The following is an 18,036-nucleotide window of genomic DNA, read 5'->3' as shown; positions in this document are numbered from 1 at the left end:
CACGTTTTAAAGCTGCTAAGATTGGATGCCCATGGCTTATACTTTTGGCTCTTCATAAGATCAGAAATTGCTTTTCCATCCTAGCCTAAGCCTTTATCTTTCAATGATCCCCTTAAAAACAATTAGTCCAGGCACAAAATCTCCAGTGGGTGAAACGGAAAGAGAGAAAGAGAGAGAGCGAGAGAGCAAGAGCACTCGGGGGTGGGGAGGAATGAACCGTGTGAAGGCTCTGCTGTTTGTGCCAATCACCTCTCATCAGGGAAGAGCTTGTTCCTCGGTTCAGAGGCTCCTCCAGGAGAACCGCTCACGTCCGTGAAAACCGGAGACTGGGTTTTCAGCAACAAGGCTGTCTGCAACACAACAGCAGGGCAAACGGGTCACAAGGTCCAGGGCCAACTCCCAAGCCGGGAAAGCAGGGGATTGACAAGCCCAGAGGGCAGCGAGGCAGCCCGTACCTGGCTCGTGTAGAGGACCAGTTGTACCAGCTGAGGCATGAGAGGATCAGCCACCATCAAGGTCTGAAGATTCGGATGCATCAAGGAGGTCAGCAAGACGGGAAGCAGGTGGCCCAGGATGGTGGCTTTGGTCACCTGCTCCAGGCCTTTCAATCTGCAACAAGAGTCCCCACCACAATTCCGTTTTTGGGAGGGCGTGCCCGCTAGACTCCTTCTCAAGAAACGTCCCCTCGGCCCTGCAGCCTGGGGTCCTCCCTCCTCGGACTTCAGAGATGGACCTGGGGCCTGAGTCTTCTGAAATGCCCCGCTCAATAACTGCTAACTTGGGGAATGTCCAACCTTGGCCACTGTGGACTTCAATTCCCAGAATTCTCCAGCCAGCTTGGCTGGCTGTGGAATTCCGGGAGTTGAAGTCCACAGGTCTTAAAAGTGGCCAAGGTTGGACAACTCTGTGCTAGGTGCAGTTTGACGCACCTCAAGATTGCACCTCATCCCTGGTGACTCATCCTTTCAGTTGGATGCCTTTTCATTGGTCCCCTTCTGGAAGCAGCCTTGACAGAGAGGCCTTACCTCTGTTCCCGGTCTGGGACGTCGCTGTTGATCAGGGTGGTGGTGACCTGCTGCAGCTTCTCCAGCACTTCATCGCACCCCGTGAGGATCTGCATAGCCAGGGCCAAGATGCTAGTCTTGAGCTCCTACGAGGAGACAAACAAAACTCAGGATGGCGTTTGTGGGGCCCGCGGAACCGTTCACTTCTCAGTCCAACACAGAGGTCCATGCAAAATAAAGACGGGCTTCCAAAGTTGATGGGATGAGCACGGTAACAAGCCAGGCAGCGGGAGATCTCTGAAGGCAGAAAACCGGGGGATCTTCTGTTGAAGGAGGTTTCAGGAGCAGCAGGACCTGTGGGGGATCTACCAGTCCACCCTCCCCACTCAGCATTCTTTTGCCGTGGGCCAACAGCCTGGAGCAGGGGTGGCAGGAGACTTTTAACAAAAGAAACACCGCTACGTTGCTATCACTCCACCTCGGCCTGTAAGAACAAGGCCTTCTATGTAACGAAAGCTCACTGTTAAAAATACTCAAGCACTTCATGGAGTCTGGAGGCCTCTTACTTCACATTTCTTACCAGGCCACAGATTAGCTTTCCTAAATCAATCAGACTGGGAGAGAAAAGCTGATCAGCAGAGATTCAGCAAGAGGCTGGAAAAAAGAGGTCACCCACATTGGCCTGGGGGTTAACATGGGCTTGCCAAATATGCCCGGCAGGCACCAGGTTGGGGAATTAATAACCACTGGAGAATGATTTAGTGCTTCGCTAAAGCAAAAACATCCCAACACGAAGATTCTTCAGAGCGGCCTTTCCCTGAAAATCTGCTCTACAACCTAAATAAGATCGTTCTCATCCCCCTGATTCACATCGTGAGGACAGCTCCCTTTTGTTCTTGGCTGCCAAGGGGTTGGTTGTTGGGTTAGGGTTGGTTTTTTTCTTTTTTGGAAACTGGAGTGAGCAAAACCAACACAGGAAATTTCAGCCAGCTGGATAGTGCAGCGGATGCTAAGCAGGCCGGGGCCCAACTCTGCAAGTACTTATCAGAATGATTAATCCAGCCCACTGGTGGGGCCGGACAAGGAACCAAACCGTCCTAGAAGGGAAGAGAGAGGCACTGCGGAGAGAAACGGAAGGAAACAAACAGGAACGAGATGGGTGTGCCGGATGAGACGTGGCGTGGAGACATTCAGCACTGACTTCGGACGGTCACGGACATGTCAGAGTGAGGATAAAGGATGAAGCACAAGTAACTTCCTGAACAGCAAGAAGGAAATGGATAGGAATCATCCCGGCCCATTTGAGGGCTCAGCCGAGCAATGGATCAAGCCGTTCCCTTCCTCATCTTAAAGGGTTCTGACGACAGAGACAAAGCCAACCAGGGCACAAAAAACAACCCCCCCCCCTTCCTTCGGAGAATATTAGCCTTCCCCGAAGCGCATGGGAAGCCTTTTACTGAGACTGAATTTTAGGGAAACGGGTTGACCGCCTGCAGGGAGCCAGCAAGGCTTCATCAGCACGAAGGGACTGGAAGGGGAGCTTTTCCAGGCAGGGCTGAGAGAAGCGAGCAAAGGTGAGCCCGGGATTCTTCGGGGGGGGGGGACTCGGTCCCCCCAGCTGTAAACCACAAAGGGCCCAGGAAAGTTTTCTAACCCGGAGGAGCTTGGGAGGTGGGAAACATCAAGGATCTCATGCTAGGATTCTAAGGGGGGGGGGGCTTGCAGCTCTAGCAACTGGTTACTCCGAGCAAAGTGAGGAAGTGCCACTCGTGGGGGAAGGCCGGCCGAAGCCCCCGGGCAGCTTTCCTTTCGGACATGACGTCACGCCACCAGGACCACGGAGGGTGAGCACAGAGAGGGCCATACCCGTCGGCTGAAGAGGCGGCAGCACCGGGGCCAGGAGAGAGCAAGGGCGGTGGAGCTTCCGACTTGGTGTTTACCTGTACCTTCAAGGTCTCTCCCTGCAAGGAGCTGTCACTGTCATCGTTTTCGTCAGGTTTAATCAAAACGGTATTACTGAGAAGGTGGTTCTGAACAGCCATCAGGTACCGCAGGCAGGCAGAGGCGGCCTGCAAGACAAGCAGAGACGTTTGGGGTTACTGTCCTGACACAATTCCCTCACAGAGCAGCAAAGAAAAGCCAGCAGGCTGTTTCTGAGGTCCAGAGGAAACTCACAAACAGGGGAGAAGACAAAGGAAGCCTTCAGGGTCACAACGGGGTTAAAGGAGGTGCAAGAAAGTTTTGACACCTTAATTCAAGCTAAAATCTGGGAGACGGATTACAAGTTCCTGGTCCTTACCAAACTGAAAGACAAGTTCGTGGGAAGTAACCCCACTTATATTAAAAACAATGATGAACTTGAGAGCATCAAATGTTGGACACTCCGTCCAGGAGCAAGAGAAGGAGTAGACCCAGATGGACAGAGATATCTGCCACCATTCCCAGGGGCAGTCGATGCTTCTAGATCCCCCAAAAGGAGAAACTGTCCCCCTCCCCCTCATTCTCCCCACTGCAGCCCCCAAAGAGAGCACGTGGGGCACGGTTACTCACAGGCACAGTGGAGAGAAGCCTCTGAAATTCATCTCGAGAGACGATTTGGCACTTGGTGATTAAGATACAAGATTCTCGGACCACAATCTTGAGAATGTAGTGCAAAAGCTCATCATTTAGTCTTCAAAGGCAGAACCGACGGGGCAAAGGAGGAAGAGTCAGAATGGGAGACGCTGCAGCGCCTTAAAGCAGTCAGTCTTAAGTGCTACACTAGCCTCTCCTGCTGATCTTAGCTCCCGGATTCATTCAACTAGTTTGCAGAGCCCCGTGGCTGGGAGGTTTACCTGCAGTGCTCCTCATCTTCACTGCCAAATCTGTTGTTCTGGAGTTGTTCAGCCATGCTGGTCAGGATCACATCTCGAAGCTGGGCCAGGCCACTGTTCCTGTCTCCTAGGATGGGCCAATTCAGGGAGGAAGGTAAGCAAAAGGCCTGGGATTGTGCTGCAAAGCTCTCCAGCCTTGGCTTGAGGCATGCAGCAAACCCTATCTTCTGGCTTGTGTGTTATTAATTTACAAATGAATTGCACTCCGGCACTTGGAAAACTCTTACCTTCAGTTAAGACCAGCTTCAGTAGGTTATTAATTTCTGTTTCTCCAGGGTACAGGATGCTTAGGCCAGAACTTTAAAAAAAGGCAGAGAAAGGCAACACTTAGCATTTGCACAAAAACATACAAAAAAGAGCGCTGTGTTTTGAAGATACACCGATTTACTCTAGCAGATGCTTGGAACTGTTGGTAATGTTATTCGCTACAGCATGAATTATGGATACCCGTCTGGAAATCTCCTTTGGTTAAAGTAAGAATATGTTTTTTTTTAAACGTGCGGAAGCTCGGTACACAGCACAGCAAATTCACACCTCCTGCTGAACAAAGCCAAAAGCGGCTGCTTTGTAGTTTTTATTTACTTCGTTTCATGGGAAACGGACTTTCCTATCCCTGGAGAGACCTCTGACATCGGGAGATGAGGCCGGATGACCTACCTGATGGCCAGGCAGACCTCCTTTTGAATTTCGGGGCTGATCTGGTCAACCGGGGCCATCAATAACTGCCAAAGCAGGAGGCCGGATCTCCTCACAATCTCCCGATTCTTCTCTGTTTGGGGACTGAAGAAAAATTTAAAAACCACCTGCAAGACAAGCATTGCAATGGAAGATGGGAGGAATATATGCACAGCCATTATAGTAATGCACGTTTCGCTTATCCGCATTCTATCTGGACTTAATGAAATAACCAGGTTGGCTCAACTTACTCATACTGGAGAAGAATTGAACAAAAAAGGGTAAGGTATTCAAATTCTATTTTCTTTCTTCATGAACCTCGAAAAACCAGGCATAATTACCCCACAGATCAGTGTTTTTCAAGTGGACAACTTTACGATGATGGGCGGACTTCAACTCCCAGGACTCCCCGGCCAGCCATGAACCCTGGGAGTTGTAGTACACCTATCTTAATGTTGCCAATATTCAAAAAAAATATTGCCACAGATGACCAGGCTTGAATTTCATACAATTTCTGGTGAACAAGAACAATATTTAGCCTATACTCTAAATTCTTGTCTTTTTTGCTGGGGGAGGCAATAATCCAGAGCCCATCTCAGATCAATCAAGGACTCGGCAAACCCACGTGGGTCATCCTCAGAGTGGCAGCAGGTGAAAACTCTCCAGTGGGATGCCCCGTTCCTATCCAAAATACACAACAGGCTCACACTGATGATGCTACCTAGTTTGGGTAATGAAATGCCTGCAAGAAAACAAGCAAGCTCAGAGAGCTCCAAGGTCCCCTGATGCATAACGCAGACAGCACCGAGGAAGCCTCCTCCTCCTCCTCAACACACTAGGATCTGACCTGGCGGGGTAACCTAATGTGATGAAAAGTGTGACTTAATCAGGCATCTATACCTGGAAGACCACCAGGATGCAGCGTATGATGCAGGTGTCCCCGTTGACCATGGCCTTCTCCATGATGTCGCAGATGCTGCTAAGATGATGGGCTTCGATGGGGTGTTGCTTGGCCAGGAAATTGGTGACTGGCATGTTGTTACTGGTTGCCAGCAGGTTGAGCTGATGGATGCACATGGCACCCACGTGGTGCAGCAGCTGATTGATAACCTCGTTTGTGGTTATGGCATCTCCTGGAAAAAACAACCACGTTCTTTTTAAATTTGCCTGGCGAAGATGATAAATCGCCCCTGGCAAAGGAGACACAGAGGGGAGGCCAATTACTGCTCAGAAATAATTTCAAATAAACAGGCAATGGGAATTTCAGGTTATTATTAGGGTTTACTGACTCTTTCAAATGACACAACACTAGGCATAAAACGCTAATATTTAAAGATTTCCAACTGTGTGCAAACAACCTTAAAATAATGTAACATTTGTGTGAGAGAAAATACGTTTTGGTAGCTATTTGAGCCCCAGTTGTGAATTGCAAAAGTCTTGACTAGGACTATCCTTACAGAAGCACAATTGCGTTTATTAAAAGCAAAGTGCTCCAATGTTCACCATGCCAAATCCTTGTCGCCACACGGGTTTACTAAAAGGTGTGCCCGGCACCAACTGCCGACGGCTGCTTTTCCATTTGCCCCATCCACCGAGTGTGCCGGCGGTACCGTTTGCCTCCCACCTTGAGGCTCCAAGACGATGTGGCTAACTCCCAGCCTCTGGCAGATGTAATGGAAGGCCTGGTTCCCCGGGTTGCACCACTGATCAATGTAGTCGTTGGAGCACGTCCAGATCATGTTGTTCAGGGCATCGTAGCAGGCGCCTGGACGGAAAGACAGGCGGCTCCCTTGATCAAAAGTGAACGGGGATGCAAAGCCAGCAAAAGCTTACAAAAATCCTGGGATACTGGCTGTTAAAATGTCTCCGTCTCTGCACGGAACAACTTGCCCCCAGAAGCTATGGGCGCTCCATCACTGGAGGTCTTTAAGAAGAGATGGGACAACCATTTATCTGAAATGGTACAGGGTCTCCTGCCTGAGCAGGGGGTCGGGCTAGATGACCTCCGAGGCCCCTTCCAGCTCTGTTATTCTGTTACCTGTGTATGTCCACGTAGCCTGGTGACAGACTTCTTTCTCTGCATCCATTCCCACCAACAGCTGGCTGTGGGTGGCTTTCTTTACTATTCAGGAGTTATTTGCTCTTAAGGAATTTACACCTACGCGCTCTGTCAAAGCCCAGCCTCTCAGTGGCTAGAGAAAGCCGCACCGTGGACTTTCACTTAGAACACCTCGTGCCGGTCACACCCGGGGCTTACCTAGGCCGGGGACAAGGGCACCACGCCCAAGGGAGCTCCCCGCCGCGTCAATGAGGTCTGCTCGGCTTGCAAATTGCCCGTCGGAGAGATTGTACACCAAACTGGAGGCTAGGACTTTAAACAAGGAACCTGCCGTCAATCAGTCCCTTCTAAGCACCAGCCGGGCATTAAGGCCAGGCCAGAGCTTCACCTCTGCGGCTTCAGTGGGAAAGTCCAGAGAGGCGTCCTCCTCCCCCGGGGCTGAGAGGGAAGAGAACTTACTTTTCAAGGAGGACAAGCCGCTACTTCCCCCAAAGAGAGACCGGGTGGCTGAACTGCCGGAGCCCCCCGGGGGCGGGACGAGCATCACCAGGTATGTCCCGCAGGTATATATCGGGGTCTTCCGCAGCATTTTGAGAGGCAGACCGCAACTGGTGTTAGCAGCTGAAGAGAAAGGAGGGCAAGCCATGAGAAGCACAGGGAGGTCATTTTGCCCGGCAGACGCAAGACGAGGCGAAGGAGGTGGTCCAGAGCAGGAGCGTAAGAAGAGGGACTGCCACCTCGGAGAAGCGGAGGCTGGATCTTGCCCCCTTCGGCCCAGCTGCCTCCCTGGGCAGGAAAGCCACAAAAGCCAGGAGGAAAGGGATTCCTGGGCACCAGCTGCCCCTTACCCGCCTGGTCCTCTTTCAGCGTATTGGAGATGGTGGAGCCGGTCAGCGCGGCCAGGGTGGCCGAGGGGGAGGCTCTGTACCTCGAAAGCCGGCTGAGCAGCATCTCGTTGATGCTCTTGGCCGAGTCCCCCTCTTTCCTCATCAGGATGATGCGCTCCTGGAGGGGCCTGGCGACGCAGAGCCCGTTCTCCACCTGGGCCAAAGAACCGAAACGGCGGAGGAGAGCTCGTCACCGGCCTGTTCGTTGCCACACGGAGGACATCGGCGCCTGGCAGGCGCCCCGTCTGGGCCCGTCTTCTGGGAACAAGACTCACCTTGAGTTCAAAGACATCCATGAAGACCGAGTGGCCCTTGGGGGTTTTTTCATTCAAGCTTGCCGGAGACCAGATCCAGTAGAAGTAGGTCCCGTCGGAAGAGAGATGGACCGTGGCCATGGTGCTGCCTATGGGAAAGTGATCGGGGGGCATTGGGACAAGCTGGCACACCTGGGGCAGAGAAACGGGGCAGGGGGTGGAAAGGGAGGAGAAATTCAGTTTTACGGGCATTTATTATGACACGCTGATCCTGACAGTATCACGAGGCTAAGCGGTTCTGCGCAAAGCGTGCCGATATGCCGGCCTGACATTTACAACTAGCATCAACGTTTGTATTTCCAACAGATCGCTGAAGAGAGATAGAGCTTCTTCACCTTTTAAGTAAGAAGAGTGCTGGGAGCAAAACTTAATTTGTTCTCTACACAGCAAAACAAAAGCATCACAACTCGCAAGGTGACACTCGCTGATCAAGCACATTGGAATGTGAATGAGATTTTTAAAAAAGCTTCTGTCAAGAGCTACACCACGTAAGAACTTTCTTCCATCCCCACCGCTGGTAGTTTCCCCTAAGAATCAATTTTTCTCAAAACTGGAAGACGCTCTGCTATCACTGTATTGGCCCATCAGGAATACTGAAGTCAAGTCCTGATGTTCAGACAGGCGGGCAGACAGGGCTCCGCCAACGTGCTCAAAAAGAAAGACACGGGTTCTAATTGGGAATCAACAATTTCCTTCATCCTGCACCTGGTACTACGAGATCCACCTGAGATTCCTTTGTAATGACTGGGTTGCGACGCTAAGCAGCACAAGACTCATATAACTGACACTCGATGCTTGTGTGCTGCTGTCTCAGCTCTTGGAAGTGGGACCAGAGTCTCTCAGATGCAGCCAGCGGACAATATTTTGCTAATCCTCAGACGTTCTCAATGGATTTCTAGCTTTCAAAGGGAGACCGAGAGCCTGAGTCATCTCGGAAATATCCAGGGCAATTTCATGGACTGAACCGGCACAATTCCCAGATCCTAAGTCACTGTTGGGCCGTGTAAGCATCGGTGGACTGATGAAAAAGTTCCCCAGAGAAAGACAGCAGGTGCACAAGGGACTTTTTTAAATCTTATCTTCTGAAAGACCACCGAGCTTTCCAAGAGACAAATGTAATTGATTATTATTAAAGATTGCGGGGAAGGAGCAAACACGGGCCCGGGACAGACACTAAATCTAAAAGCACCTCTGGTTTTACCTGGAGGGTGTTCTGATCGATGACCTGGAAAAGGGAGTGAGGTTTACTGTCGAAAGAGACCGGCCTGTGGACCAGCCTGCCGCTCCCAAAGGCCACCCAGCCGGACTCCAGCTCCTCGTTGCGGCAGTACACAAAGCCTCTGAAAGGAAGAGCAGGGCAGCTCTCCGTCACGCAGGCCTGCTTATGCCTCCCAGTCCCGTCCTTGGTTCCTGCCTGAAACCCACCGAGTGCTGCCTTCCCCTGCCTTGCCCTGCCTCTCCCGGAGACCCTGCTTCGCTTACCGTAAAGTACCGTGTAATCCAGATCCTAATTTGCTGATTCCCCGGCCAACTGAGTTGCTTGTGTACAGATACAGCCCGTCCACTGCCAGGCAGCGTCCCAAGTCTGCATCTGCAAGAGGCGTTCAGGAGGAGGTTACTTTCAAAGCCAGACAATTTGGGGGGAGGTCACGCTCCCCGCTGCCGGGACAGGGAAGGCGACGTTCCTCCGAGCCACGGCCAAACGTCCTCGGCGTGCGAGGCGGGACTTTCCATAGGGCGGCTACCCTCGTTATGTCTACCTAAGGCCAAGGGACGACTTTCTCCCCATCAGGAAAGAGAGCTCGGTCCACTAGTCTCATTCTAATCTTTTGACGCGTCCAGTTCCGAGCACTGCCTGTTCGGACGAGCACGGGCAACTGGAGAGTGTCAAGAAGGAAGAGGGGAACCTGGAGGAGGAGGAGGACTCCTCCTACTGTTAGGTGCAGGTGGGGGAAAAACTGGCCGCCATTAAGCTGGAGAAGAGAGATTAAGAGGCTGGAAGGAGAATGCTCTTTATCGAAGGGCCCATGGGGGGGGGGGTCAGGGCTGCATTTTGGAAGAAGCAGCCTTCTGGCAAAGACCGGCGTTCGCTCTGAAGGAGGCGAATTCCCCCGTGGAATGAATCCTTCCAACCGCCACTACCCAGCCATCAGTGAGCCAGGGCTTCTGCCTGTGCTCCAACCTTCCAACCTCAGGCACTCGAGAGGCAGCAACGTCCAGCCTTCCCGCCTTCTTACCTTTATTTTCTGAGCCAGAGCCGGGGTTGGCGTCAGGTGCCGGCAACATGTCCTCAAAGCCCCAGGACACCAAGTGTTTGCCCCCTAGCAAGCAGGAGGGCGACCCGGGTCCGCCTTCTAAAAGCAGCAGCCTTCAGGGAGCAGATGTGGAGACATATATATGTATATACACGTGTACATACCCACACACGTACACTTTTGTGAAACAGAAACAATTAACTACACAAAAATACAGCATTAACCGTTACGTGCTCTTAAAGGGAAGAGTATGCCGACATACTTTTGCCTTGTATATGGGAAGAAAAGAATGAACTTGGGATTCCTGAACTGATGCATCTGGTCTGAGGCAATATGTGGGGCGCTCACCACCCACGCCACCCACCTCCTCCTCCTCCTCCTCCTCACCTGTACAACACATCAGCCACAGGCAGGGACCCCAAATCAGTCTGTTTTTGTAGGAGATGGACGGTGTGAACAAACGTCTTGAGGGAACCCCTGGGAAAGAGAGAACAAGGCGGTGGGCACTCTTCAGGCACCGTAAGAGGAGGCAAGAGAGCTCTCTAAGCAGGAGGACCCGACACTCGGGCCCAGATAAATACATCCAAAGACTTGTGGACCGATACCCGCACGTTGCGTACTGTTCAGTTTCTATTCGTGTAGCAGTGAGTTAGAGACTGTTCAAATCCAGCAGCCTGTGTGGGAAAAGCAGGCGAACCTAGCTAGGTGAAGATCAGGCGTATTCTTGGACCCTTTTGCAAGGTGGTCAGAATGCAGAAGGGGGCCAAGAGCGAAGAAAAGGTCCTCGCCACTTGTGCTCTGTGAGGACTGTCCCCCACACTCAAGGGAAGCACGAGGACGCCCACCACTGCAGCTTGAAAGAGAAGGAAACCCACCCTGATCCCCCTTCACGAGGCTCCTTCTCCTCGGCAGAACCTTCCCTGAAGGCCTGCAGCTGCAGGGAACCCTCGGCGGGACTGGGAGCTAGCTTGCCTTCGGTCTTCAGGGATCAGCCCATAAAGGACTGCGGAGAGGTACAAGCCCCCCCCACCCCTCCTTCCTCTACCTGGCACAAGCCAAGGCCACCAGGGCCGCGGCGGCATTTTCCTTCTGCTTGTGCGGGATCTGCTGGCCGCAGGGGGAGGCCTCCTCCAGCCAGGAGCAGAGCAGAGCCTCGATGCCATTCAGACAGTCCGCGGGCTCCTTGGTCAAGCTCAAGGGCTGGCAGTCCCGGAGGCACGACAGGAGCACCTCGGCGGTGACGTTGCACAGGGAAGGGTCCGTCCGGCTTTGGGACTCGATCAAGGGGAAGACCAGGAGCAGCCCCATGCGGGAGGTGAAGGGCGCCTGCTCCGACTGCTGCAGGAGGCCTTGCCGCTTGAGCAGGGCCAGGGCCTCCTCATCACCCGAGCTCTCCCGCTCGTGCTGCTCCTCCAGGGCCAGCTGGCGCTGGGCGTTCCAGAGTCCCCGCAGCGCGTTCAGCCGGTACTCCAGCAGGCGGGCGTAGGCGTTGCTCTGATTGCCGCAGACGGAGCGCAGGCGCTCCGACAGCTCCGAGGGGTTCTTGGTCTCGAAGGTCAAGATCTGGAGGGGAGAGAAAGGAGACGGTCATGCCGGGGAAGGAATGCCACGTCCCTTCACGCCAAGCCCAAAGCGGTCTGGGAGAGAGAAAGGGCTCCAAATTCACCGTTGGGTGCAGAGTAACTGCAGCTCTGCGGGCTTTAGAGCCGTCTTTCTCCACCTTGGCCACTTTAAGACGGGGGTAGGTGGGGCCTTCAACCCCCTGACCTTCAGTTAAGTTTTTTCCTGAGCCTTAGAAACTTTAAGACGTGTGGACTTTAAATCCTAGACTTCCATGCTGGCTGGGGAATTCTGGGAGCTGAAGTCCACACTTCTTAAAGTTGCCAAGGTTGGAAAATATTGAGTTTCCCAGGAAGGAAGAATGGAACCATTATTCAAGCTGCTGGGTTTTCCTCTTATAAAATCCATGCTGGCCCTTGGCATGAATTTCCCCTCTGGCCAGAATCGGGCTGCTATTTAATGGCTGCCCTAAGAGAAACACAAGGCTGGATTCACTTCTGAACTTACGAGTTTCGTCACTGCCTTAACTGCTTAAAAGCCTGAGCTTTTAAGCGGGGGAAGAAATACTATTGATTCCCTCATTTTACCCTATCTTGCAAGAGAATGCAACTCAAACACACACACACACACACACACACACACACACACACACACACACGAGTGCTTTGATTAACAGCCGATTGTCAAATTTTGGTTGTGCCAAGGCACCATTAAAGCAAAACCACTATCCAGACGGATTTAAAATTTAGGATAATGTTACAATTCGCTTTAGGGTCGGCATCAGATATTTATGAATTTACAACATTTTCTTGGTTGCCTTTGATGGCTTGTGGATGACGTTAGATGACACATAAAACCAGTGCTTTGTTTTTTGAGCAACTTTAATGGCAAAGAGCAAGAAATAGGATTACTGAGAAAGGATTTCAAGGCCAATTAGCCAAATAAATACAAGCTGACATACATAGTTAACTAAATGCTGCAGACATTGATTTAACAGGGTCCAAACTCACAATGGGTTTTAAAAATCCATTTGGATTTCCAGTATTATAAATTCACCATGGAATCCTATAAATTCTAAGGCTGTGCAAAATTTAACAGCAGCAGTATTAAGGTCTTTTAATAAGGAAATATTGTGATTTCATGCAGGGCAATAAATATTGGCAATAAGTTTAAAATGAACGGACTTGCAACTCTCAGAATTCCCCGGCCAGCATGAAGTTAAAATCCACTCATCTTAAAAGTTGCCAAGGTTGAGAAACGGTGTTCTCAAGATTTTGCACATTTCCAGGGATTTGAACCCAAGATGATAATGCACAGATTTGGGTTAAACCCATCACAGAGCCAATTACCTTACACCTGTCTCATTTTTCTCCTCTGTATATTCTCTGCTGACTCAGGATCATGGGAGGACAAAATCCCCTGTTATTCAGGCTTAATTCCCCTTGTTTTTAAGAATATAAAAGCAATGTACCATCATAGCCAGTCCGGAGGCTTCTCTGGAATAAAGAAGAGTTGGTGCATGTTCTTCTCCCCCACCCGTTCAAAAAAACAACAACAACCCCAAATAGACCAGCTCTTGCAGCAAAGATGTTTGTTTTACTGGCAAAACCTACATCCAGGGAAGCACAGCAGAAATATCGATCACGGAGAATACTCCACTGACGGGCCAGAGAGGCGCTTTTTCCATTGTGCTGCAGCAAAGTAGCCTCTACCCAGCAGAGGCTTCTCAATTTCGAACAGTCAACCCAAAGCTAACTGGGGTGTGCCAGAAAAATCAGTTCCAGTCATGAAGAGGACTACACCACACATGAAGTAAGGGCGGGACAATTACCACTCTTTGTGTGACCCCAATCAGAATTACTGGGGAGCCTACAAAGACCTCCCATTTAATCGTGACCCCTCTAGGAAGCAGCACCCCTAAACTCTTTCACTCTGTTTGTTGAGCAATGGGGCTCTCACACATAAAACCTGCAGAAACAACAAACGGGCTGCCCGTCAAAGAAGTTGGAATGGTCAACGCTTAATCTTAAATAAACATTTTAAAGCCAAAGGGTTCCGAGTGATTTCCTGGCTGGTCTTGAAGAGGTTAGAGTTGGTTATTGCCAGGATGGGAGACCACTAGGAAATCCCAGGATCGCAGAATAAACTGGGAAGTCAGTCCCCAAAGAAGGCAATAACAAATCATGTCCGCACTGAGGACGATGCAGTTGAGAAGAAGGCTGCCAACAATGTAAAGCTCTTATGCAGATCTATAGCACGGCCATAACGGGAACGCCATGTCCGGTTTTAGTCATCACATTTGAAAAGGCTATAAAGAAGTGGAAAAAAGTGCAGACCGAAACAACCAGGAGTTTGAGAAAAAGCTGGAACATCCGAGACTGACCAGAACAAAATGCAAAAAGGTAAAATAATAATAATAATAATAATAATAATAATAATAATAATAATAATAATAATAATAATAATAATAATAATAATAATAATAATGATGCACGGAGTGGAGAATAGAGGACCGGGAGCTGCTGTCTTCCTCCTCTCTCCCTCATTCAGCAAAGCCATTTAGGGAAAGAAAAAAAGAGTTGGAACAAAAGCAGCTTTCCTTCACACTGCGCGCAATTAAATTGCGGAATTCATTACCGCCAGATATGAGGAGGATGTGATAGGAAGACGACCACTGACGAGGGTTTCTTTAAAAGGGACGGGATAAAGTCACACTGAGGGACACTTGTCTCAAAGGCTCACAGCCACCTCTGCGTGGGGCCAACCAGTGGCAGGGACCCCCCCCCCGGAGGAGAGGACTGCGTATCCGGTCAGAAGCGTCTGACTGGATACTATGAGAGGCAATCATGGACCAAGATGGGTGTCGGCCTTCAAGAGTCAAACTGAAACTCAAGAAACTTTCACTCATTTTGAGCTAAATTTGCAAAATTGCCACATGTCATCTGGGGGGTACCTTACCCAACCAAAAGCATTTGGGATGATCCACTGCATTTTCACAGGGGGAAAATGTAAATTTAGTCACTCGACAGTGAGATGGGCAGCATATAAATTTAATAAGTAAGTTTGATTGTGATTGGCTAAAGGTTGACTCGGCCTTCCACCCTTCTCAGGTTGGTAAAATGAGGAGCCAAATTGTTGGGGGCAATAGGCTGGTTCTGTAAAACCGCCTATCGAGGGCTGTAAAGCAGCGTGAAGCGGCATATAAGTCTAAGGGTTATTAATAAACAAACAGTAAAAAATATTAATGGAAGCAATTAGCTGTATGCAGTAGCTTCTTCACCTGAGTGGCATTGGACTGTACCTGTATGCTGCCCAGCTACTGGGGCCTTGTGGGCTGTGCTGGCTGGTGTGGTGGCATTTGTACCCCAATTTGTATGTCAAATGTCAGTTGGGGAGAGCCAACGGAAAGCAAAGGCTTATCAATTGCTACTGACATTTCAGTAACCCCAAACATCCAGATTATCAACTCCCATTCCACAACCTGTTTTCTAAACAATTGTAGGGATTGTAGAATTACCTTCAAACTACAGCATGCTCTTTGAGCAATTACTGCCCAGGGCTGTCATGTGCTTAATCATCATTTAAAGCAGGCTTGCAGAACTAATGGGCTCAATTCTATTTCTGGATGCAAACTATATTGATGCAAAACAACAACAACCACCACCACTCCAAAACCCAAGAACCCTCACCCTCTGGGCCACAAGTCCCACAAACCATTCCACCTTCTTTGACAGATCCCAACAAACACAAGCAAAAAAAAAAGCCAGCATTTATTTTAACAAAAGGCTTGCGATGTGTGGGCCACTGTCATTCCCCCTCCCTTAGAAAACAATCCCTTCTCCACATGAAGCTGAGAAGAGTTCAGGGCAGCCTTGCCCCCTTCCTGGCAATACAATTGCGTTCCTTCAAGCTCCCTAAACAAACGCAGGTGACTGAGCATAAGCCTTCAATGCGGTGCCTGCTGAACCATCCCCGTTTGGTTCACACCACCCAGCTTCTGACAAAGAACCTGTGTCACCGAGAGCCACACGGTTGGGGAAGAGGGCGGAGTGACGGAGGGAGGCGCATGAGAAAGCCACGGCTGTGGCAGAAGAGACACTGGCAGCAAGGGCTCGGCTGCCCCTATTTTTAGGAGAAGAGAAGCCGAGGTTGGCAAGCATCTTCGTTACTCTCCCTCGGCTTTTGAGCCATCCTGGTGAGCTCAGCCCTGGAATATACACAGTTCAGAGTAAGGCAGGCGATTCAGCAGAAAAACAGGAATAAGAGGACCACCCTCGATTGGGGGAGAGGATTCTGGGGGGGGGGGAAGGGAGAGAGGAGGAGAGCTCCCAACCTCTGGCCTCTTCGGCTTCCTTAGTGCTGAATCACCTTTGCGACAGCCTGTCAAGAAATGTGGATAGAGACAGACCTGCCCCAGTGTTTACATGCTGCTTCCTGCTCTTGGACCGGCTGCCGATTCCCTGCCCCACATCTTGATCCTGCTGGGCTGAAAGACTCCAGGCTCTCTTGCCCCCCCCCCAATGCCGATCACTCGTCCCCCTGCCTGACTTTCCATCCCGGAGAACACCAGTGCCCCTCCTTCATCTTCTGGCCTTCCAGAGTTCGTCCTTCAGCCACTCTTGGTCCTCCCACCTGTTTCTCCAGGCATCTTCCCCGTCCAAGGGCGGCTTCTCCAGTCTGCTGACCAGGTTTCTCCCCCCCCCCCCCCCCCCCGGTCAGAATGACCTTCCCCCTTGGGTTCTTCTTCCTTCTCTTCCGTTGCCTTCCTGGTCCCATCCTTCCCCACCCCATCACCTTTACTCCAGCTCCTTAAAATGGAAATGCTCCCTCCAGAGCACGGTTTGATGATCCACGGTCCCCGGTGGGTTGGCTCCCCAGGCTGACATCCTCCCTTCGGTAAACCCCTGACCTGGGGACATCTCATTCCCAGAAACCCCGAAAGAGACCACTGGGAAACCACTCAGTGGGGGATGAGCCTTCCTTCCTTCCTTCCATCCTCTCTAATCCTCCCTTCCTTCCTTCTCTCCTTCCTTCCTCTCTAATCCTCCCTTCCTTCCTTCTCTCCTTCCTTCCTCTCTAATCCTTCCTTCCTTCCTTCTCTCCTTCCTTCCTCTCTAATCCTTCCTTCCTTCCTTCTCCCCTTCCTTCCTCTCTAATCCTCCCTTCCTTCCTTCCTTCCTTCCTTCCTTCCTTCCTTCCTTCCTTCCTTCTCTCCTTCCTTCCTCTCTAATCCTTCCTTCCTTCCTTCTCTCCTTCCTTCCTCTCTAATCCTTCTCTCCTTCCATCCTCTCTAATCCTCCCTTCCTTCTCTCCCCTTCCCGAGCTGCCTCAGAGGGACCCCAGCTGCCATCTTTGCCCCCGCTCCTTTCGCCAAGCCCCCCCTTATCTCCCCCCGGCCTTTCGGGGCGCAGAGGGGGGGCGGCCGAGGCGATGCCTCCCTCCGAGCCAGGCCGGGCCGCTTCCTTCCCGGGGGGGGGGCGCAGCGACCCTCCCCCCATTGTCCGAGACCCCCCGGGCTCCCCTCCTCACCTCCAGCTCGGTGTCTCCGGGCTCGGCCACGCCGACGATCTCGCTGGGCAGCTCGGCCAGGTCGGTGACCCGGATCAGCCCGTCGTGGAGGAAGATGGTCTCCTCCTTCACCGACAGCCACTGCGCCGAGTCGGCGGCGGCGGAGCCCGAGGCGCCGGCCGGGGAGCCCATCCGGGAGGCGAGGCGGCGGGGCGGCCTCCCTGCCTGCGTCCCTCCGTGCCGGGCGGCCGAGCGGGGCCGGGATGCTCGGGCAGGCCGGGCGGCGGGAGGGGGCGGCGAGAGGCGGCGCCCTCAACCCCCCGCCATGACGGGGGCGGAGTCGGGGGCGGGGCCCGGCCGGCGGAGGCGGAGCCCTCTCACGCGCCCGGCTGACGGCGCGACGCCATCTTGGACGGGCGCGAGCCGCCTTCTTCCGACGGGGGGGGCCGCGCGCAGCGAGAGGCCGCCTCGCCCTCCGCCCACTGGACCCGGCGCCGCCCATTGGCTGGCCGCTGATGGACACGCCCTGCCTCTCCCCTCCCGGCAGGGCTCTAAGGCCAGCGGCCTCTTTGTGGTGGGGGTGGCGGGTCTTTCGCGTCCCTTTCTCAACCGTGGTCCTTTTAAGAGAAATGGACTTCAATTCCCAGAATTCCCCAGCCAGAAGTTAGTGGCTGAGGTTGACAAAGAGTAGTGTAGTGGCAGAGCACCAGGCCCCAAACCGGGAGCTGATGAGTTCTAGTCCCGCCTTAGGCGTGAAAGGCGGCTGGGTGACTTTGGGTGAGCCCCTCTCGGCCGAGCCTACCCCACAGGGTTGTTGTGGGGTAGGGGAGGAGTATCATGCGTATTCGCCACCTTGAATTATTTATAAAATAATAAAAGATAAAAAAGTATAAAAATAATT

The 18,036-nt window shown here is 52.0% G+C and overlaps 1 protein-coding gene across 1 annotated transcript in view; it reads right to left on the bottom strand.

The window, feature by feature from the left end:
• HECTD4 (HECT domain E3 ubiquitin protein ligase 4) overlaps positions 1-17,451 on the bottom strand; it is a 44,819-nt gene extending 27,368 nt beyond the window's left edge. The window contains exons 1-20 of the mRNA XM_083373899.1: positions 17,157-17,451; positions 11,113-11,630; positions 10,455-10,544; positions 10,050-10,180; positions 9,295-9,403; positions 9,014-9,152; positions 7,774-7,944; positions 7,460-7,652; positions 7,071-7,232; positions 6,810-6,923; positions 6,177-6,317; positions 5,453-5,685; positions 4,535-4,680; positions 4,105-4,175; positions 3,839-3,944; positions 3,555-3,675; positions 2,945-3,073; positions 1,026-1,150; positions 456-609; positions 250-350 (exon numbers count right to left, since the gene is read on the bottom strand). Of these exons, the coding sequence (XP_083230025.1) occupies positions 250-350; positions 456-609; positions 1,026-1,150; positions 2,945-3,073; positions 3,555-3,675; positions 3,839-3,944; positions 4,105-4,175; positions 4,535-4,680; positions 5,453-5,685; positions 6,177-6,317; positions 6,810-6,923; positions 7,071-7,232; positions 7,460-7,652; positions 7,774-7,944; positions 9,014-9,152; positions 9,295-9,403; positions 10,050-10,180; positions 10,455-10,544; positions 11,113-11,630; positions 17,157-17,327 (3,125 nt within the window). The 5' untranslated portion in view covers positions 17,328-17,451. The remainder of the gene's footprint in view (positions 1-249; positions 351-455; positions 610-1,025; positions 1,151-2,944; positions 3,074-3,554; positions 3,676-3,838; positions 3,945-4,104; positions 4,176-4,534; positions 4,681-5,452; positions 5,686-6,176; positions 6,318-6,809; positions 6,924-7,070; positions 7,233-7,459; positions 7,653-7,773; positions 7,945-9,013; positions 9,153-9,294; positions 9,404-10,049; positions 10,181-10,454; positions 10,545-11,112; positions 11,631-17,156) is intronic.
• Between the last annotated feature and the right edge of the window lie 585 nt (positions 17,452-18,036).

This window comes from Vipera ursinii (assembly GCF_947247035.1).
Source record: "Vipera ursinii genome assembly, chromosome: 14".
NCBI classification, from domain to species: Eukaryota; Metazoa; Chordata; class Lepidosauria; order Squamata; family Viperidae; genus Vipera; species Vipera ursinii.
This window is presented reverse-complemented; position numbering and strand designations above follow the sequence as displayed.